The sequence below is a fragment of the Pteropus medius genome, unplaced genomic scaffold (assembly GCF_902729225.1).
Source record: "Pteropus medius unplaced genomic scaffold, Ma_sr-lr_union100, whole genome shotgun sequence".
Classification (NCBI taxonomy): Eukaryota; Metazoa; Chordata; class Mammalia; order Chiroptera; family Pteropodidae; genus Pteropus; species Pteropus medius.
This window is the reverse complement of record NW_024340699.1, coordinates 13,360,013-13,382,760: the sequence shown is the minus strand read 5'-3', so window position 1 is coordinate 13,382,760 and position 22,748 is coordinate 13,360,013. Positions and strand designations below refer to the sequence as shown.

Genomic DNA, 22,748 nt, shown 5'->3' with positions numbered 1-22,748 from the left:
TCTTTTTTTTTTAAGTTTTTTTTTTTTTTTAATATCACAATCTTGATTTTGCCGGCTGCAGCATTGTAGGTGTTTAATATGTTCCTCTGGTAATTAGATCTAGAGACTTGTTAGATTTAGGTTCACTTTTTCTCACCTGATAATATTTCATCAGGAGTCACATGTCTAGTTGTTTCTTTTTGTGACGTTAGCAGTCATCAATTTTTGATTAGATTAATTCCTTAAGGGCTGCAAAATGGTGATGTTCTAATTCTAGCTTGGAATTAGAATATCTTTCTTGTTTGCTGGACCCACCTGCAAAGAGAAACGTACCCTGACCAACTACTTGCTTACCTGAAGTACAGTTCATACAGGAAAAGTAGGATTGATGCTTCAGTTTTTCCTCCTTTACTTAACTAGTTTACAAAAAAAAAAAGTTTGTCTCCAAGCATTTTCCAAAAGTGACCTGTGAGAGATTGTTTTTTGGGTTGATTTCATCACTGAGTTCTGTGTTGGGTTGTGTCGTGCTCCCAAAACTTCATGTCCCCCTAAAACCTCAGAATGAGACTTTGTTGGGAAATAGTCTTTGTAGAAGTGATGAGTTAAGATGAGGTTGTGCTGGAGTAGGGTGGGCCCGAAATCCAATGACTGGTGGGCGTCCTTATGGAGAAGGGCGCACAGGTGCACACACGAGAAGGTGGCTGTGCATAGACAGAGGCAGAGATGAGAGCGATGCAGCTGCAAGCCAGGAGATGCCAAGGAGTGCTGGGCACCGCTAGGCACTGGAAAAGGCAGGGTAGGGGTCCTCCCTGAGCCTGCAGAGTGAACATGGCCCGGACAGCAGCTGGGTTTGGACTCATAGCCTCCAGAACTGTAAGACAATAAGTTTCTGTTGTTTTAAGCTGTTTTGTGTTACTTTTTTATGGCAGCCCTAGGAAACTAATACAAGTACCATAATGAGCTCAGGGTTTTACTCGTATTATAGGTATGTTTTAGTTATTTTTGGTGTAGGTGCTCAAATTCTCATTTTTGGCCATTGGAACCTTTTTACGTTGGCTCCTGAGTCTTTTTGACACCGTCTATCAAACTTTCTTACAAATTCCAGGCTCATCTTGTGCACCATCTGCCCCAGAATGGCTGTCTGCCTTTTAGTGGCAATTGGTATTTGGAGACACTGGGCTGGGCACTAGGTGTGTTCATTGCTACAAGTTGGTTATTCCTAGGCCTTCTCAGGGAGTACAGCTAGGAAACACACACACACACACACACTCATATTTTTAAAATAAATACATACCATACCATATCTCCAGTCCAAATTCAGGATTCCAGCATTTTTATTTAACCTCATCAAGCTGATCTGGCAACTCTTTTTTCCCCATTCCAAAACTCCTTGTTTTCAGTAACACAACATAATTACTCGATACAGTACACAACAACGGTTTCAAAATAATGGTACCAATGCCACCACCAACAATATGAGCACTGAAAACACTTAAAGAGTTTATTGCAGTTTTCGATTTTTTTTTTTCTTTTTTGTACAAAGTACAGTTGTAATGATTCTTGGAACAGTTCTTCTCTGGGTGTTATGTCGCTTACTAGATATACAGGTTCATTGGTTTCATTTTGCTTTTGGGTTTTAGGGCTTAACATTTTTTAAAATTTTGTTTGATGATTGCGTAGAATATTTACGTGGTTCCATCTTCTACAAAATGAAGTATATTCAGAGAAGCATAGCTTTTATATCTGTATCCTTGACCCTATTCCGTCCCTCTTACCAAAGGTAACCACTTTAAAACAAGTTTATGGTTTATCCTTTTAAGAAACCAACAAATATGTATGTATATCTGTATATAGTGTATATAGTGGCATGCTATGCATACTTTTGTCCCTTACTTTTGTCGTTTAAGAACTCCATACTAGTACTTTGTCAATGATGGCTCATGTCAAACTTGATCTGTTGAAATAATGTCAAGTGCCTGGAAAGAGCCCTTCGGTGGGAGGCTGGAAGCTTGCATTTTCTCGAAATGGTAACTGAGCTCTTGTGTTTATACCCCACTCTTCCAGGTCTCTACGAGAATGAGCAAAGGAATATCAGTTATTTCCAGCCAGCATTTGGAATCATATGTATCCCTCCTCTCTTGCAACAGCATAATCGAGTTGTCTCACCCTTTGGGTTGCTTCTGATCCATAGTTAAACATTAATTATAATGACAATGGATTCACTGAACTTGCATTGTGAGGACTCAAGGGCTCTGAATAGGAAAATAGCGCCCACTTTCTGGGCGCCCTCTATCTGCCTAGGATTGTGCCGGATGCTGTGCATGCCTATTCTCACTTAGTTCTCAGTGTTGCCTTCCCTAGGGAATGGGAGTCTTTTATCCTCATTTTACAGAACTGGGTCCTGGAGTATTAAGAAATTGTTGAAGTTGGACCCTGGCTTCCTTGTGCTTTTCTCACCAAGTTAAGCTAAAAAGAAAAAAGACTCCACTATTGTTTATTGCTTCTCTGATGGCAGGAGGGAAGATTGTAGGCAAATCACCTGGACCTGTTGATCAGTTGTTGATAAAACTTCCCTATTTGCCTTGGCTTCTTTTCTCCTCCCAGCTCTCATAACCCTTTGTGCCATTAGAAAATACCTTGTACACTGACTTACAATTATTCTGTTAGTTTCCCAAATTATAGTTAGCTGAATGTCTTTCCAGAGATGCTAGAGACTTGAGTCTGAGTTAAACGTTAAGTCAGGAGGCTAGACTAATGAATGCACCAGCCTGCTTTATAGCTTGGAACTAGTTAACCTTGATAGATACATATTAAACCTCAAATCTTGTCAGCTTTCATTTGTGTTCTCTTTGACCTCTCATTATGTCTGATTACAAGAGGCTTTTTACCTTGCTCAGGTTAATTTTGTGGTAATTCCATTTGCCACTGTTTATGGCACGCGTGTTAAAAATGCCTCATTGCCTCAATGGCATTTACAGACAAAGAAATGAGTAACCAGGGAGGAGAGCTATATAAATCTCACATTGCCACAGCCCATCTGGTCTTTCGGCATAATTCTAATAAAAAGTGAAAATCTTTACAGGCCCAAGAATAAATTTAGCTAATGTCCAAACTTGTTTATACATTGTTAGATTGATTTTGTGTCTTCTGGCAAATTTTCCATTGAAGACTCTAGCCTTTAAAATGTTTCAATTATTTTCCTAAACACGGTATTTTACCTTTTGGAAAGAATAGCTTGAAAAACAATGAAAATTCAGCACCATGTGTTCTGCAGTCTTCAAAGATAGCATCCACTGCACTGAAAGGAAAAATAGCTTACAAAAAAAGGGAAGTGAGCTTTTGAATGTCAACAATAAATGAGGCAAAATATGCTGCAAAAGTCAGGCAATCTAAAGGTTTGTGCAAATACTTTGAAAAATATTATTTTAATAATAAAGCTAGCCAAAAGCTAAAAACCCTCAAATATTTACACTTTTAGAATACAATGGATAGTAAATATAGGATGACGAAGCATCAAAGAATAGAATTCTTTTTATATAGTAGACATTTAAAGAAAAACAATAATGCTAAATAATAGTCATGACAATGCTAGATATGTTCTTGTGATTTATAATCTTTAAATTATAGATGCATAAAATGAAAAAGAATTTTTAATGATTTAATCATTTAGGGCTATAGAATTTTTAAATGACTTAAAAATGATTATTATTGCAAATCCATTGGGGCCAAAGGATTTTACATTTAAATCCGTTTTCACACAGTTTTCTACTTTTGTTTTCTTAAAGGACTTAAGACTTGTTTTTCATTTCATCAGTGAAACCCTTTTGTCCCAAGTTCTCAGACTTTCTCATCGGTGGGCAGAAGTAATGACATGAAATACTTTTTCTGAAACTAGGAGGAAGGTATCTACCTTCTTCCCACGCAAATCTCTTTAATAGACACATACATGCTAAAGTAGGAATTTAAAAACTCACTGTTGAAAGAAAAAGAAAGTAGAAGAAACAAAAAGAAAACAAAAAGAAAAAAGAGGAAAAAAAAGCACTTCACTATAACCCCCAAAACCCACAAAACCCCAGACCACCGGTAGTTTTGGAAATTTCAATATTTTTACTTTTTACATCAGGGGCTTTAATACCATAGTTATTTAAACTTTATATAAGTGGATAGTGAACAAGAATGGCTGGAGACCACAAGCAATCCACATGGGGACAATGCTCTGTCCATTGGCCCTGAAAAGCCTCCCTTTGTTTGCTTTCTGTAATTGGTCAAGGGCATTAAGAGCTTTCACAGAGTTGTGCCACTCCTCAATACCAATTCGGTCTTCATCTCTTGCCTTTGCTTTTCTTGTTTTTCTTTTGGATAAGAAGTAGGATTTATTGGTGTGTGTAAGGAGCAGGCAACGCCAAGCCTCTCACCAGTGCAGGGCCCGCCATTCGTCCAGGGGGCCGCGATTAGGATGTATTTGACCCCACAGCCATCTGGGATGAGCCACTTTTCAGCCACCCTTGTCTTCAAACTCATACGCATTAACTTGGTAAAGCCTCATTTCTTGGAAATGTGGATGTTTTGGCGGCCAGGGGACTTGATCTTGACCCTTCTTAGAGCCTCAATCACATGCTCCTGGTTCTGCAGTTTTGTGCGGGTGGACATGATTATTTGGCCAATGCAGACCTTGGCCACTGTGCCCTGGGGCTTCCCAGAGGCACCCCACATGCCTGCCCCGAGTCTGTCAGCCCCAGCACAAGACATGTTGATGCAGATGACATGGAAGAGGTGGAGCCGCAGTCGGGAGTGAAAGCCATCGTTGCCACGGCTTTTCACTATGTCCTTGTTGGCATAAATACGGGCAGCCCCAGGACTTGGGAAGAGAGCAGCTTTTATTTACCCGACACCGTGTGGCCACAGAGTGGGAACTCATCAGCTTTCTTCTTCTTCCGCCCCAGGTCAACGACTGGGATTTTGGCATCAGGGAGACCTCGGCAAAAGCAGGACTTCGGGTACGGCTTGTTCTTACAATACCGGTAACATCGGGCGCGACGGCGGCCCATGGTGACACCAGGATCTTCAGTGGCACGCCGAAGGAAGAGCTTGTTTTTATTTCCTTGCTTACCGTTAGGGGGCGGCGGGAGACAGCCGGTCTCACCTGCGGGAAGGTGACCAAATGGGGCGGGCCCGGGGGCGGGGCGCGCAGGCGCGGCGCGGGCATTGTGACGTCACGCCGGGCGGCCCGGCTGGGAGCGGGCGGCCGCCGGCGGAGGCGCTTCCCGGAGCGTGACGCAGAGGCTCCGCTACCCGCGGCCCGCCCGCCCTCCGGCTCCGCCGCCGCCTCCCTCGCTCCGTCAACGCGCCGAGCGCTGGCCAGAGGCCGGGGCGCAGGCTCGGGCGCGACGAGGCGCCCATTAAAGGGCGGGCGGGCGGGCTTCGGAGCACCGGGCGGCTCGGGTCCGCGGCCGGTCAGTGCGCGGCGGGCGGGCGGCGGGCGCGGGTCTATATGGCGGCGGCTCTCTCGGGCCTGGCTCTCCGGCTCTCGCGCTCGGCCGCCGCCCGCTCCTATGGGGTCTTCTGCAAGGGGCTGACCCGCACGCTGCTCATCTTCTTCGACCTGGCCTGGCGGCTGCGCATCAACTTCCCCTACCTGTACATCGTGGCTTCCATGATGCTCAACGTCCGCCTGCAGGTGGGTGAGCCGCGCCCGCCTGGCCCCTCTCCCCCGACCCTCCCCGAGTGCGGTCCGCCCGGCGCGGCCCGGCCCACCCCTCCCCGGACGATGAAGATGCTGTCACGAGCTGCCAAGCTGGATGCTGAGTGTTTGCCAAGCACCGTGCATTTCTCCTGCAGCCCCACGGGGAAAAGCCCGTTGAGGTTATTGTTGTTCCCGTTTAGCAAACAAGGCTGGGGTGGTGGGGGCAGCGTGGAGCGTCTTGCCTTGGCTGAGGGCCTACTGCCGGGGCAGGGGTCCGCGGAGAGACGGGTGGGTAATGGCCGTGGAAAGGAAATGTTGCCCAGAAAATTACAGACTGGGCTTGGGCGGTGGTGGCTCTGTGGTTGACTTTCCTAGGTCCCGAAGTTTACAAAGCTTCGCAAAAAATTATTGAAACTTAAAATGGGTTCATTATTGTTAACTAATGTTCTGATAGATGAATCTTATTTATCCTGGTCCGGGTTGAAGTGGGATGGGGGTGAAGATGAGGGAAAATGAGGTGGACTAGGTAGAGATGGAAAGGTTCGGAGGCCAAAAACAATTCTGATATGAAATAGTAGACGTGCGCGCGTGCACAGAGCTCCCTGGAGATTACCATTATAAATGACTGACGTTTCTACATCCCTTGAACTACCGATGCGTTTTTCTAGTGGAACGGAAAGTCGTCAGATTGAGAATTATTCCTTTCCAAATGTGTCGTAGATGACCAAGTGCCAAGCTCCTCTTGGATTCCATTTACCTATCTTGGAGTGCCTGCAGAGTGCTTGGCACAGGCTCTGTGATGGAGAAGGGACAGGTCCCTGCCCTCTGGGGGTTTACAGTCTTAACAGTGCTTGTGTTGCTCTTTCGTATGCAAAAAGAGGAAGCCTGAGCAGTAGGACCAGGCAGTGTTGAGACCAGGCAGGTTTTGTCTTTTTTCTTCTGGTTTGGTTGCATCAAAATGGAATTGTCCCCGTGCCTGGACCTTCAGGTGTTGGGTGCCTGTCACTGGTGATGGCAGGCCACATACAATTTAAAAACCAACTGTTGATCAAAAGTGTGTTAAGAGCAAATGAGATGAACTTGGGTCTCTGCTTCATGGGTCTCTGCTTCAAGGTCCAAGTTGAGATTTTTTTTTTGTGAGCAAGGACTCATGGCATCCTTAAGTGGTGCCAGACTAGAAGAGCGGACAACTCGGGTATCTTTCCAGCAGGTGCTATGATTGAGTAAAGGGTGCTGGGCGTGGGCACTGGGATACCAGAAAGCCTGTGCTCTGTCTGGCCAGCTGCCACTAGCTGACTGTTGTTTGCCAGATCTAGTGATTTCCAAGGAAAATTGGAAATTCTGATTTCTAGATATCAAATTAACACAAATTAAAAAAAATAAACTTTTTGGGCAAAACAAAATGTGTCCACAGGCTGTGTTTGACCCCCGACCTCCTGCTTCGGAAACTCTTGTTCTAGGGTTACATTAGTAATTTGCAGTCATTTATGAAATCACAAGAATGTAAGAGAAAACATAGTATATAATGTTGCAAATCAGTTTTGTACCATTAAAAAAATCACCTTTCTCGTATGTCCACTTATATTTACGATCACCCCCTTAGTCCAGGCTACCATAATCACTTGCCCGGACTATTGCAAGTAGCCTCTATCTATCCTCCACCGAGCAGTTAGAGAAGTTTTTTAAAACGTAAATCAGATCATGTCATTCCTCACCCAAAACAAAACTTCCCACTGCACACAGTGTAGTTCACATATTTTTACCCTGAAAATCTGACTTCCCTTCACCTTTCTAACCGCTCACTTGGCTTGCTCCTTGCTCACTCTTCTTTCTCGCGGTTTTCTGTGTGCACCAAGCCCCGACCTGCCTCTGGGCATTTGCACGTGCGGCCCTTTCCAGCTCATGTGCTGTCCCTTGGCTGTGAATGCTCTGAATGTACATTCTCCCACCTCAGTTCTTACCTCAGAGAGGACTTTTGTGGTCACCATACGGATATGATCTTGCACCTGCTCTCTTCATTGCGAGGGTGCCGTGGGCTTGTTTGTTTCATATGCAATAAGGAATAAAGGATTCCAGATCTCGCAGTTGTTTGTAGGACAGTGAGATAATCTCTGGAAAGGTTATTCAAATACAAATTTCGTAACAGGGAATCCACTCTGTAATGACAGAGAGAAGTCGGCTCTGTCACTGTGGTGTGGGCAGTCAGGAGAGCTAGGTGCATGAGTCCCAACAGCCCAGAGTGGATGACTCGGTGGACTTGGTGCCAAGCAATGGCCCAAGTACAGCACAGCTGTGGAGACTCGGGAGCTGAATGCTTGGGTAGCAGTCAGGTCAGGGGTGAGTAGGGTGGCAGACACAGGTAAGGCGATCATCAGGTACCTTGTGAGAGGGCTGTCTGAACTGTGTGAGGATGTTAGGTTCGATCTCAGGCGTGATCAAGTGCAACAGCAGCCATTTCACGTGCTGGAGGGGACAGGGTGGGAATGCCGTGTCTCTACATCTGCTGCTTTCAGCTCCCCTGCGCGTTTAGTGTTTCTGTTCATTTGTGGAAAATCACTGACTTACCTCTTCTGGCCTCTGGTAAAGGGAATTGCAACAGGAAGTAGAAGCTGAGTAAAGCGGGCAGCCCCAGCTCACCACCTTCTTTTTACTCAGAAATCTGCTCACCCTCTACATTGCAGGGGTGCTGGAATCTGTTTTATGAGTAATAAGAGATAAAGGACTCTTATTTCGCACACATTTACTTAGAACCCCCAAATCCTTTGTAGGGTAGCAAGACATTTTAAGGAAGTCAATATCTCTTTAATATGAATGATGATTGAGAAAATAGATGCAGAAGGGCTTTGTAAAGTGGAAAGAGTTATGATTTTATAATACTGTTTGCGAGCAAGCCTTAATCTAGTCATTAGCATCCTACCTAGTTATATAGAACTTGAATACGTGGCAGTAAAAAGATGACAATCCATACCAAAACCTAAATGTAGTATAAGATAAAAAAAAATTGTACTGAGTCAGCGGCCATGCTGCCCTGAACAAGTCCGATCTCAGAAGCTCAGCAGGGTCGGGCCTGGTTAGTGCTTGGGTGGGAGACCACCTAGGAAGACCAGGTGCTGTAGGTGTAAAAAATAAAAAATAAGGGATTGTAAGCTGACAAGGTCCTTGCAATCTGTGAGGTCAACCAAGGGTTGCCTTGCCTAAAAAATTAAAAGAAAAAAAATCGTACTGAGAACCTATTATAAAATAACAGGTCACCTGTGGCTGTGGGAAGAGTTAAGTGTCTTAGCCCAGGTGACCCAGACTCTCGTAAGTATTAAAAGGGGAGGCCTGAAAAAGAACAGTTGAGTACATTGTGATGATTGGTGATAGTTGTCAAACTGAGCAGTGTCTTTGTGCCTCTGCGCCGTCCCTGTCAGCCACACTGCCCTGTGCTGACCAGGCCTGAGGACCTTGCTTTGGCCCCTCCCTCTGTGCAGCCCTTTTCCTCATTCTGTTTCTCACTGCTCTTTCGTAGTCTTCCCTTTCCGAATGACTTTCTACATCCACAGCTCCGTGTGTTTCAATGTCTACCTGTCATTCATTCATTCCAGTCAGGTGAAAAGAGTTCAGGATGGCAGGTAGGGATGGGGAGCTGGTTGCCTACTAAAAAGAGCAGTCAGTTGATTAGGTGGCAGGTGGCATTTGAGCGAAACCTTGTAGGAGGGGAGGGCCTCAGCCTCAGATGTCTGGATTAGAGGAGTTTTCGCTTTGCACAGAGAAGGCCCTACACCTGGCCCGAGCCTTGTGTGTTCCAGGACAGCGGGCTGCTGGTCAGGGAGGAAGAAGGTGACAGGAGATTCGGACCGAGAGGTTTAGGGACAGCTCACATGGTGTCCTGTAGGCCTCGAAAGGACTTTGGCTTTGGCTCTAAAGAAATGATCTTGGTTCTAAACAATGTCAGAAAGTAGAGATTTCAAAACCGCAGTCCTGGGGTTAGTCGCAGCTTGAAACGAGTTTTATTCTGTTGCTTAATTTACATCAGTTCCTCAAAGAAAATTGGGGGAAATTGTAGACTATTAAGAAAATTCTATAAAAGCTTAAATCAGCCAAGTCAAAAGCATGGGCTCAGGTAAACTCGATTTGTTCTGGCTTCAGAGATAATGAACAACTGTGTACTTCGAGATGATAAATACCAAACATGGGAAATGTAGAAGTAGTATGGAGTCTTTCGTCTTTCAAGTAAATGCTTTAATCATGGTTCATAAACTTTTGAAACACTTTCAACCTATATAAAATTTGAAAGAATAGTATAGTGAACACCTATATCCTTGACTTGTTTTTTGGGGGTTAAATATTTTTTAAATTAAATTTATTGGGGTTACATTAGTTAATTATATAGATTTCAAGTGTACAGTTCTATAATACATCACCTATATATTGACTTATTTTTAAAAAGTCTTACAAATATTCATATAATGGTTCAAGCAGATATTAAAGTGTACAAATTAGATCTATATGTGCTAATGTTAAAAGAGATCCACCACTTATAAAGAAAAACAAGTTCAGAAATGATCTGTGTAGTATTATCATTTGAAATTTTTTTCTTAAATATGCTTGTGAATACTTAGGGTTGGGGGGAGCATTCCGGGACCAGGGAGCAGCCCTAATTGAGGAGGGAGCCAGGTACTGCTTCTCAGATGATCCTTGGAAAAGTGTTTCTTCACCTCCGTAGACTGGGTGGCTTATAAACAAACATTTCTCACAGTTCTGGAGACTGAGAACTCCAAGATCAAAGTACCAGCATGGTCAAGGTCTCATGAGGGCCCTCTTGGTTCATAGCCAGCACCTTCCAACTGTGTTCTTACACGATGGAAGGGGCTAGGGAGCTCTGTGGGGTCTCTTATAAGAACGCTAATCCCATTCACAGGCTCCACCCTCATGACGTAAGCACCTCCCAGAGGCCTTATCTTCTGATACCATCATCCTGGGGATTAGGGTGTCAGCATATGAATTTGGAAGGGAACACAGACATTGAGACTTTAGCACCTCCTGATAGCTTTGTAAGAGCCAATAAAAATGAATTGCTTTCACATGCAAAAGAACAAAGTTGGACCCTAACCATATGCCATATATAAAAATTAACTCAAAGTGGATCAAAGAGCTAAACTTAAGGGGTGAAACTGTAAAACTCTTAGAAGAAAATATAGAGAGAAATCAGGATATTGAATTTGGCAATGATTTCTTGCCAAAAGCACAGGCAACAAAGAAAAAGTAGATAAATTAGACTTCAAAATTAAAAACTTTTGCACATCAAAGGACACTATCAAGAGAGTGAAAAAGACAGCTCAGAACGGGAGAAAGTATTTGCAAATCATATATCTGATAAGGATTAACATCCAAACTATATAAAGTACTTTTACAACTAAACAGCAAAAACAACCTGATCCAGAAATGGGCACAGGACTTGAAAAGACATTTCTCTAAAGAAGATACACAGATGGCCAGTAAACCCATGAAAAGATGGGCAACTGGAACCTGTTTGGGGGCAGCCAGGTCACCAGCTACAGGGAGAATCTGACAAGAGACCCTGAGGAGCTCAGCCCCAGCTCACCCACTGCAGCCTCATGGCAGCCATGGACTGTCCCTGGGAGGGGCCTCAGTGACCAAGCCGCCCCCCCGCCCACCCCCCCACAGGAAGCGCACACAGCCTCTAGGTTGCTGTGATGGTTTGACCTTGCTATGGTGTGTTTGCCATGCTGAAGTGTTTTTATGTAGTCAACTTTAAGAGTCTTCTCTGACTTTTGGGTTTTGTAGGGAATTCATCCATGTTTTATTCTGGTACTTCATTTTTTACTCATAAATGTGCATTTGGAGTTTATCTTAATATATGACGTGTGATATGGAACCAAAATGACCTTTCTCCAAACACTTCTGCAGTGAAAAACCTTGTGCGTATGACATTTTTTGTCCTTGTACATATGTTCACTGGAAAGCCAGCTTTAAGAAGACAGACCATTTTGCTGCTTGGCGTGTGACCCTAACCCCTGCGCCTACCCCAGAGCCTGGCTTCGGGCAGGGACATAGTGAACGCTTGCTGATTGAATCTGTAGCAAAAAGTCGCAGGAGTATGATCTCGAATGAAAGGTCATGGGCGTTTGCACACAATTCTGCCAAGTGGGCCTCGGCAGAGGTGGTTGCCTGAGGTGTTCGCTGCAGCACGGTACCTCTGCTTGCTGCCACGGCAGCGTGGGCCTCAACCTCTGTCCCTCCACTGAGATGTGCCAGCCTGTGTTTGGGCTACTTCCATGTTGCCATCCAGTGGTCACTTCTCTGTCCTCTGCTTTACAGAACTCCTTGGCAGCATTTTGTCATTCGTTCCCTAAAACACTCTAGATGACGATAATGAAGGTAAAAGCTGCCATTTATTGGATGACTGTGGGGTGCGGGTCAGGAGAGGTGCTAGGCACGTCACATATTGAGTCCTCACACCCTGAGGAAAGAGCATGGCCTGAGGTCCCCAGCTGGGACACATCCTGGCTCTCAGATATGCGAGTGAGCACACCTTTGCATCAAGATTATGGTAGGACATCTCAGAGTCACCAGGGTGGTGACTAGTGAGAGCTGCACAGCTGGCTGTTGTGGCAGCTTTGATTTGCATGTGCGGGACGGTTGCTAACAAACTCAGTACTATCGCCGTTTCTCGTGGCCGTGACTCGGCTTACTGTGGAGGGGCTGAGTCCTTCCGGTTTCTCATCCTCTACATGGGGTAGCGCTTGGAGAACTTCGTTTCAGCCGCCGCCTCAGTCTGATCCATTTTAGTCGCGAGCACAGCAGTGTTCAGTGATCTGGTGTTCACATCTAAAAGCGGGGGGCCAGGACGGTCTTGCAGTGTGTGTGTGAGCCACTGTATGGCGGGACCCTCCCGGAGCCCATTGTCACCCCTACCTGGCCAAACAGCCTCTGCTGTGGCCATGTCTCCTCCGGTCCCCTTTGGGAATAGCCTTGCCAGCTGGCCTAGAAGCATCGAGGCCAGGATATTTTTAGTTTACAGAGCGGTAGTATCCAGACCATCAGGTCCCTGAGGCCATTAATAGCTCGGGTTTGGGAAGGTAAGGTGACAGCAGTCCAAGAGGGCAGCAGCTGCCTAATTGGGTCAGGCCTGTTGTGACACAGCAGGTCAGCTGCCTTGAGCAGGCAGGGGTGTTTGTGGAAGGTGACCTCTCATGTCTGCACCGAGGACCTGGCCACACCCAGACAATCCTGTTCTCTGCCTGCATCTGGCCTGTGTGCTTTCCTTTCAACCTGTGCCATCTCTTTGGAGGGAAGAGGGAGAGGGTAGGGGAGCTAGTTCAGGAATTTAGTCCTAGTACTGCATGTTATTTGTCCTGAATCATGGTGCCTTGAACTTCAAAATAGATTCCTTCCTTTATTGTGGTGGTCTCATTTTGGGTGGATAAGTCGATTTGCCATAATTTACGCTGCTGATTATTTTGTAGACTTAAGACGTGGGAGAGAAATAATGCCATGGCTGGGGCCAAGGACAGTTAATTGTATAATTATTTATACTTTAGTACAATATAATGTGCCAACATATGTAGTATATTGTGGAAAAACCACAAAAAATATTTCACAAATGACTACATGTTTAGAAATTAAACAAAATTTATTTCTGGCTCTCAGAATATAAGTAAATTATGTAACAGCCTAATATCAGAAGTGCTGGCTAGTCGAGGGCTCAGAGCCAAAATATTTTCACTGACCTACTGAAGTTTTTTCGTTAAAAGAATTAAATACATAATTTATAGCTGAATTTACTAGAGAACTAGAAAATCTTCAGCAAACAGTTTATCCTGTCATTATTAAATACATGATTATTGATTCCATTAATGGTGCCTTATTTAAAATATTTTAACATGATTCTGGGAATATTTTTATCTCAGGATGGTACAGAGTTCTCATACAAAGATATAATAAAAGAGGTTAGAAACTAATTTTCCTGAGAGTTGGCCCATATTAAATGACCTGTTTTACTTAAGAATTTTTTGAGAACCTATTTTAGTATGTATTAAAAATATTTTGGGAATGCTTCCATTTCAGGGAACTGTTCATTTTTAGTACATTTCAGATTAGTAAAATGAATGTAAGGTTTGACATAATTTGGAAAGTTAATTTGAGAGAACCGTCAAGAAAAGTTAATTTTATTTGACTTGAACTTTTTGAAAGTATTATTTTGAATTGTAGCCAGAACTTACACATACAAGAATCAGACCTCTTAAAAGTTCTCATCACAAGAAAAAAATAATAATCGTAACCATGCGTGGTGATGGGCGTTGGTTTGTGATAATTTTATAACATGTGCAGATATTGATTGAATTGTGCTATGCACCTGAAACTATTGTTATTTCATTTATATCGCAATTAAAAAAATTTGCACCCTACATTTGTATATTGGTTTATAGTATCTAAATATATTTTTATCAGTAGGTATATAGAGTAATGGTCCCACTTCTATCAGTAAAAAGTTTTGAGCTTGCCCCAGAGGTATGTACTTATTTATGAAGTAGCTATTTTGCTCTACCAAAATATGGTGTATATTATAAAACAGAAAAAGTGAGAGGGGGATGAGCTAGAAGTGAACTAAGCTGAGCTGTTCTGGTATTTTCTCTCGTGCTCCCAGAGGTGAGATAACCCCATTTAACGACGGGACTTGAGGGTCACGTGCCGCTCCTCCGCGTTCCGCCGTACCTGCCTCGTTTGCACGAGCAGCATACCTAGCCCACTCTTTCTGAAGTGCCCGACACGGTTGGCGGCTGCGACACTGAGTTTTCTGGAGGTGCTTTGAGTCTTCCTCCCTGGCGGCCCTGGGGGCCCTTGTCCCTGCTCTTTAGGTCTCAAAGACCTGGCCTTCCATACCCGCCATCTCTGTCCCTTCTCAGGGCTGTCACTGTGCCCACTGCCCCAAGCTGGCGACTTCTGGATCTGGGATTCTGATGCTTCTTGGGCCCTTTGTCCCGGTCCAGACCTCCCCCCGCCCCCATACACACTTTCAGTCAGTGACACCTTCGTGGCCCAGAACTGCAAGAAGAAACGAGTCCCCTCACCCTCCTCTGCGTCTGGTCAGTCACCGACGCTGAAATGTGCCCGCTCTCCTCTTCCTTCTCATGGCCTCGCGCCGTTTCTCCTGCACAGTCGGCCTGGCTCCTGCCGGGCCGCTGTGACCCTCGCCAGTCCAGCCGGCTCGCGCAGCCGGCGTGACTCATCCGAAAAGCAAACCTCGCAGCGTTTCCAGGCTGGGAGTTCTTGTGTCCCTCACCACCTGCCCAGTGAAGCCCAGGCTCCCGATGCCAGTGGCCGTGCCTCGTTTTTGTCCCCCGGTTGGCTCCCCACCTTCCGCCCGCTTTGCCTTCTGCTCCAGCCCCCAATAAGACTTATTTGCTTTGTTTTCTTCCCAGTATATTCTGTTTACATTTCTAAACAATTTAGAGGAACAGCCGCTTCCTACCACTGTTTCTCCAGCCCCATGGCCGGCCGCTTCCAGCGACAGCTGCTTCTCAGCAGTGACTGCTGTCTCTGAGTCGCACGTTTGTGTTGCTGCTTCTCGGCTGTTCGCTGGTAGGCTTTGTCTTTGTCTTGCTGTGCGAGGCGAGACAGATGTCGCTGTCTGCACCCGGCCTCCACCGCGCACACCCACATTTGCGTCCTTCCCAGTAGAGTTACTGCATTTTGGTTAGGGCGCTGCTCCTCAGGCTAGCTTCTCAGAAAAATTGCTGACTATGTTTTCCATCTAATTGTGTTCTGGGGTTATGGTTATTTTTTAAAAGGACACGTGACAAAAACGTTTTTAACTCATCAGTGAGGGAACTAATAAGATGATAGTCACTTTCAAGGAGAATTTAGACAAAACACACACATATTCAGGGATGCTAAAATGAATTTGCAAATAGATGTAAAACTGATCACTATCCACAAGGCAATAATCAGTTGCATCCCTCCAAACAAAATTAACTTTCATTTCTTTTGATAAGAAATCACTTGCCTTCCTCTCATGTTTTCTACAATTTAGAGAGTTATAAAGCAGCTCGAAGGCAGAGGTGCAGGGCCCTATTAGATGAGGGAACCCAAAGGCTGCACTCGATGGTGCACCCAGGAATCTTACTTTTGGTCCATTTCAAAGCCTCTCACCGTTTTGTTTTGCCGGACGTCCTCCCCATTCAGGGCATCATAACGTCAGCGAGAGGTTATTGCTGGCCACGGGAAAAGGCTGGTCCTTAACAGTTAAAGACTGTTACCAGATGGGCCGCCTCGCGTTCACTCTTGTACAGCTGCTGTTGAGGTCACACATCAACTTCTGTCTAAAAGTTTTCACGCGAAATCTCAGATCAGCCTTGTTAGAGCCTTGTTATTTGCTAGTCTGAGTGGGGAACCCAGCCTAGGAAGCTTTCCCCGCCATATTTTTACTTGCAATGCCTATAAATTCAGGTGAAGTTTTCTCTTATTGAGGCTCCAAAATTCTGGGGTTTCCGACCTGCCGGCGAGTGACCTTTGTCCACTTTAGGGCTGGGATCTCATAGGCAAGGACCCCGCCCCAGGCTGGCTTTCCTGGCCGAGCTTCGTAGACGCTGGATCCATAAGTAAAGTCGGCCTCAATTCCTAACAAGTGGCTTGTCACACCTAGTCGCTGAGAGTCATTCTCAATTAGGACACTTCAGGTAAGGTTGGTTGCATAGTTGAGTCACCCAGTTAAATCCCAGTTAAAGGAAGGACAGATATTTATTGAACCTACACAAATGACTATACTGCTATATTTTTCTTATTTTTAAGTATTTTAAGGAATTCTCATTAATAAAGTATCATTCTTTTTGTTGTGATCTCTAATCAGTCGCTTGTCATCCTATTTTCTACCAAAACATAGGGCTCCTCGTACGAGAGACTGACAGAGATCTCCATATCCGTGGGGAAGCATCTGGGTGCTTAGGCTCTCCAAAGATGACTCTTCATTATAACACTTGAACTTGACTGTCTTTTCCAGGTTCACATTGAGATCCATTGAAGGCCGAGAGGCGTGTCCTTGGCTGACCGCGTCAGAGACACAGCATGAGGGACGGGAGAGGGTCTCCTGGCACCTGCCTCGCAAAAGTGAAGAGGGAGGGCGAGGACCCGGACAAACGACTCTGCAGACTCAGAGGAGCAGAGGAGGGGAGCCCTGCGTCCTGGGCGATGGCGCCGGCCGTTGGTGAAAGTGGGAATTTGCGAAATGAGACCTTATCACTGGAAAAGAAAAATGACATGAGTGAGGTCAGCCTCTCACTTCACAGTGGCGGGAACGTGTTTCCATATTTGAAAGAATCAGGAAGAAAAAACTCCGCTTCCACAGCGGCTCTGAGCAAGACTGCGGCTCTGCTCCCTGCGCCTGCAGAAGGCCGTTTTGCTGGGCTGGCCTGTGGCGTCACAGAAGCCTCGGTGAGGGACTGGCTGGGAGGGGGGCCCAGGGCCACCGACAGGCGCAGAAGACCGTGCCACAAAGGAGAGCCTTGCGGGTCAGGACTACCATGCCGTCAAAAACTGTCAGAAGTGGGCATTTCTGAGGACGAGCCACCAAGCACTTGCCTTGAGGGACGAGGCTCTGCGCTGCAGCCAGCTTGCCTGCGTCCTGTCCTGTCTGCACTGCTGCATGCATGCCCCGCAGTGCTCCCAGATGACGAGACCGGCTGTGCGCCCCCTGGCCGTTCAGAGCCCATGTTCTCAGAGCAGACGGTAGAATACAAGGAAATGCTTCCACGTGTGAAAAGTACCGCAGACGATCTGCAGATGACGCTGGTGTTACTGGCTGTACAAGCTTCGAAGGCAAAGCCGTTATGCCATAGTTAAGGTGCAAGCTGAACAATAAACGTAGCAAGATTACTTTTAAACGTTGTCTTAGAATGATTTCTTTGCGATAAGTCTGGGTGCAGACAGTGCAGCCGTGAAGTTCCTGGTTTTTATGACCAGATAAAATAAGTGAAATTTAAACTTGTGGGAAACTGGTTGATGCAGAAGAAAATTTTTAAACACGATCTAAAATTGTGCTTGAAAGACATTCAGGATTGGGAAACCATTTCAAGGAGAACATTGACATATCCTATATAAACAGATTAGAACATCAAGATTTAACATAAAGTCGTTTATATGCCTTCACCCATTCTAAAGGGCTGCTGTCCCAGATACTGTCCCCCCCTCATCCCCCTGGTTGTCTCTGCTCATCTCATGTCGGTGGGTATTTGTAAAAGTCAGCCCAGCCCCTCTGTACTTGCCCTGAGCCTTGCTGAGTTGATGGTGAGTTGCTACCATTTCTGCATTTTGTAGAATAATTTTGGTTTGCATCAAAATTTTATTTCTTTTCTCAAATCCTTTTCCTTCCACTTGAAACAACTTTACTGGAGGCCCTATGGTGAGGGTTGCAATACAAAACTTCTTTAGAATAAACCTTTCTCAAACTAGGAACGCCAGCGGTGTTCCCTGAAGCGGAAGGGAGTGAGAGACTGCAGTAGCTCGTCGCAGAGGCAAATCGAATATTTCCCTTGTAGACAGTCCCAGTTTCTAGGAGTTGAGATTTCTCATATTAAGATTTTTTCTCAGATAACTCCTTTTGTCGTTTGTTGACAACTTTGATAAAGGTCAATTTAAGAGGGTGAGTTTTTAAAGAGTCCCAAAGTAAGACAACCATTTTAGGGATTATGGATTGCATATATCAGTTTATACTGTGTGCTGCTTTAGTATTTTGGGAAAATGAAAAATAAAATTTCTTTAGCAAAATAAATGTCTTATTTTATGTGTGCGGTCTTGGTGCACCTTGTCTGTTTATTAACGCCGCCTTCCTAATACTTAGACGTCTTTTAGCTGCAGTCGGAGCAGGTTGCTGATTTAGGGAGCAGAGCTCGAAAAACGAAATATAAAGCTAGGTCGGAACTCAGCTCTCACTTTCCTGTGGTGGTGAGTGAAATAGTGTCCTTTGGGGTGGTGCTCACAGAGTCCCAAAGTAAGAATCCTTTTGGCCAGCCAGGCTCAAAGGACACAGTCTTGACTGAGCACTCCGAGTCCCGGTTCATGGCCGTCTCATTTGGGGTCACTGATGGGCTATGAACTGAGGCGAGGGGACATTTCGATGGTTTAAAATGGGAAAGACTGCTACCGCTTGACCCTCCCCCTGCCCCTCCCTCTCCTTAGCTTTTTTTTGTTATGAACTAAGTCTACTCCTTTGGGATAGAACTTGCCATGACTCATGAACTGTTTTATTTCCTTTGTTTTATAAGTTGCCAGTATATAAAATTTCAACCAGTCGCAAAGAAAAAAGAATTCCCTATTTGGCATCAAATGCTAAATTAATAGATTTGAAATTTTTTCGTGTGGTTATATTAGAATAAGGCGTGTTTTTTTCTAAAAGCTTTGGAGGAAAGTTCCCGGTAACTTTTTTCACATTAATTTCTTAGTTCACATGTACTTAGTTGAAATTTTCCCCTTGTTGCTGTGTTGTGTTCAGTTCCTGTCTGTAGATGGCTGCTCCTTCGGAAAGTTCTAGAGTGGAGAGGTGGTGGTAAATGTACCGTATAAAGTTTCATGACTTTGTAGAATGAGGACTTTTTTATTTTGATTTTTGAGGTAATTAGTACAGTATTTTGGATGAATTAAGTTTCCGTGGTTGAGTCATACAAGGAATCACTCATTTGAAGTATTTCAGGTTGTATCATTTTGGCAATGAGAACGACCGGAAACTTGTTTTAAAAGTTCTTGAGTTTACATATGTTTTCCTTTTTTGCCTTCATGGTTGTGCGCTCAAGGATTGAACAGCATGATCATGTTATATTTAGAAACAAAGTCTTGGACTTGGTTATTCACATTTGGAAATCATTTTTTTAACATTGGAATGAGTGTTGACATCTTGAAGTTGCAAGCCTACAGAGAATAAAAAAAGTAAGAAACTTGCATTTAAATAGATCATTCATATGTGATCATCGATTTTGTAAACAGGAAGCAAAGCGTGTATTTTGGAGCTTGGCGTAAATCCCTGCGTGTTCTGAAATTCATAGAGACCACGCGCTGTGCAGTTGATCCTTGAACAACGCGGGAACTAGGGGCACCAATGCTCCGTGCGGTTGAAAATCTACGTATAACTGGATGCCCCCAAAACTTGGCTACAGTGGCCCCTCGGTATCTGTGGGGCATTCGTTCCCGGACATCCCACACTGCGGATACTGAGATCCACAGAAGCTCAAGGCCCTTATATAAAATGGTGTAGAACAGTGCATCAGTCGGCCCTCCGCATCCACAGATTCCCAACTGGGCATTGAAAATACTGCTTTCTATCCAAGGCTGGTTGAATCCGCGGATGGGAAAACCAAGTATACATAATGCCGACTGTCTTTTTTGAAAAAAAATCTGCGTATGAGTGGACCCACACAGTTCAAACCCGTGGTGTTCAAGGGTCTGCTGTACCCTAATTTTACAAAGAGTAAGAAACGTGCTATAGAATTTCTTCTACACATTCCTGTAGATAATTTAAAAATGCTTTTTAAGCCTTCCAAGGAGAAGAAATAGAGTTCCGAGGTCTATAGAGCTCTATAGACTCAGCTGGAAATCGCTCGTCAACGCCAGCTAGTGGTGGAAGCTTTGGAAAACCCAGCCGAGTGATAACATGTCCCACGGAAGCATCTGAAATTGGAGGCCTGAGATTCACGAGGCCCCCCCTTGCTCCCAAAATGTTACCTCTTCCTTTCCAATTTCATTTTTATCAAAACGATTATTAATCGGACCAATTAAAAAAGCATGTTTACTTTCATTTGCACTTCAAACTGAAAACTATTCAGTGAGCAGTATATTTGCACTACTGAAATTTGACTAGAAAAGATCGCAAAGGGGTTTACTGATTAGGAAAGGTAATCTTCACAGGGTAAACTTCTTTTCCTGAAACAAATGATCTTTATTGCGGCAGAGCAAGACATTGTTTATATCAAGACATGGTTTAATAAAAGCATTTGGCTTTTTTGCTCTCTGAGCAGCACCATGGTGGTCCGCAGAAACAAGCACCTTAGAAAAGGCAACAAAAAATCTATGGCCATGCCACCCTGAACAAGCCCGATCCCGTCTGAGGAAGCTAAGCAGGGTCGGGCCTGATTAGTACTTGGATGAGAGACTACCTAGGAAGACCAGGTGCTGTAGGCATAATAAATAAATAAGGGATTGTAAGCTGACAAGGTCCTTGCAATCTGTGAGGTCAACCAAAGTTGCGTTGCCTAAAAAATAAAAAATAAATAGGCAGCAAAAAGGGAGCCAAGAAGAAAATGGATGGTCCATTTTCTGAGATTGGTATAATGTGAAAGCACCAGTTATGATCAATATAAGAAATATTGGAAAAATACTAGTCATGGGAACTCAAGGAACCAAAATAGCATCTGCTGGTCTCAAGGGTCGTGTTTTTGAAGTGAGCCCAGGTGATCTGCAGAAAGGTGAAGTCGCATTTAGAAAATTCAATCTACTTACCAAGGATGTTCAGGGCAAAAACTGCCGGACTAATTTCCATGGCTTGGATCATACCTGTCAAAAAAATGACAGACCATGATTGAAGCTCATGGTGCTGGCAAGATTACCGATGGTTATTTGCTTCATCCGTTCTGCACTGGTTTCACTAAAAAAACCAACATTTGGGTTCAGAAAGGCCCCGCGCTCAGCATCGACACATCTGCCAAATCCAGAAGAAGGTGGTGGAAGTCACGGCCCAAGAGGTGCAGGCAAATGTCTCGAAAGAAGGGGTCAATGAATCGATTGTAGATGGCATTGGCAAAGACACAAAAAAAGGCTCGCCAGTCTATTTATCTGCCCCAGGATGCCTTTGTTAGAAAAATCAAAATGCCGAAGAAGCCCAAGTCGACCTGGGAAAACTCATGGAGCTTCCGGGCGAAGGGAGCACTTCCGGAAGAGCTGCTGGGGGTGAGACAGGTTGAGCTGATGGGTCTGAGCCCCCAGTCCAAGACTCTGTTAAAATCCAGACTTTTAATGGTGACAAATAAAAAAATCCTATTTGTGGAAAAATAAAAATAAAAAACGTTCGAGTTGAATTGAGAGGGCATGCCAACCCCACCGGACCGGACGTGTGTGTCATCGTTGTCGCACACGCCCGGTGGACTGAGGAGTCCCTGAGTGCTGTGCTTCCTTCTGAAAAACCCGTCACCCAGCGGAGACGAGCAGGCATGCTGCACTTTTGCTCTGATCATATTTTGAGTAGTGCTTTATAGTCAACTTAAACAATCGTTTAGGTGTATAACAGTGTAGGGACTCTCTAGGGTGGCTGTGCCACACCACAGTGTTAACAGTGCAATTCTCTGATGAACTGTGTAGTGATTTTAGCTTGTTTTTTTAAGGCGGTGGATTTAACCTATTTTCCCTTCCACTGTCTGCCTACAAAGAGTTTGGTTTCTCCTATCAGAAAATGAATGAGTGATTTGAAGGTTGTGGAATAGGCTCTATTTTCTAACTCTTGAAGCTTGTCTTCTGTTGTGTTGACAGGCACTCCGCACTGCTGCTTATCTAAGGGCTTGGTGAACGCAGCATGTCTCTAGGTTCCTTGGGCTGAAGTTGCTGTGTCAGTCGGTATTCTCCAGGGACGGAACCAGCTGGGTACCCATACATGGCACAGATAGGAGGAGATGTGTTAGAGGAATTGCTCACATGATGATGGAGGCCGAGAAATCCTACAGTCTGCCATCGGCAAACTGGAGAAGCAGGCACGTTGGTGGTGTAATGCAGTCCCCACACCGGGAGCACCAATGTCCAAGGGCAGGAGAAGATGGATGTCTTGGTTGAAGCAAAGAATGAACAAATTTGCCCTTTCTCTGCCTTTTTGTTCTATTCAGACCCTTGGAGGATGGAATGATGCCCGCCTGCACTGGGGCAGCTCATCCTTAGTCAAACTGCCGATTCAAGTGTTTATCCCAGAAACAAACACGTCCAGACAGTGCTTTACCAGCTACTTGGGCGTCCCTTAGCCCGGTCAAGGTGACATGAAATTAACCATCCCAGTTGCATATCTGCCTCTTTCAGCTAAGTTCTCAGATCCTTGCAAAGTCATTCTTTTTTTTTT

General features: G+C 44.8%; 1 protein-coding gene and 2 pseudogenes across 1 annotated transcript; 2 read left to right on the top strand and 1 right to left on the bottom strand.

Annotated features, from left to right (window-relative positions):
• Window positions 1-4,063: 4,063 nt before the first annotated feature.
• LOC120616607 (60S ribosomal protein L10-like) lies at window positions 4,064-5,216 on the bottom strand (annotated as a pseudogene).
• On the top strand, window positions 5,141-16,833 carry SMIM10L3 (small integral membrane protein 10 like 3). Its single transcript, XM_039876359.1, has 3 exons — window positions 5,141-5,145; window positions 5,260-5,656; window positions 16,668-16,833. The coding sequence occupies exons 1-3, from the start codon at window positions 5,141-5,143 to the stop codon at window positions 16,686-16,688; spliced, it is 423 nt and encodes a 140-aa protein (XP_039732293.1). The 3' UTR covers window positions 16,689-16,833.
• Window positions 16,834-20,718: 3,885 nt separating this feature from the next.
• LOC120616984 (uncharacterized) lies at window positions 20,719-20,833 on the top strand (annotated as a pseudogene).
• The last annotated feature ends 1,915 nt before the right edge of the window (window positions 20,834-22,748 follow it).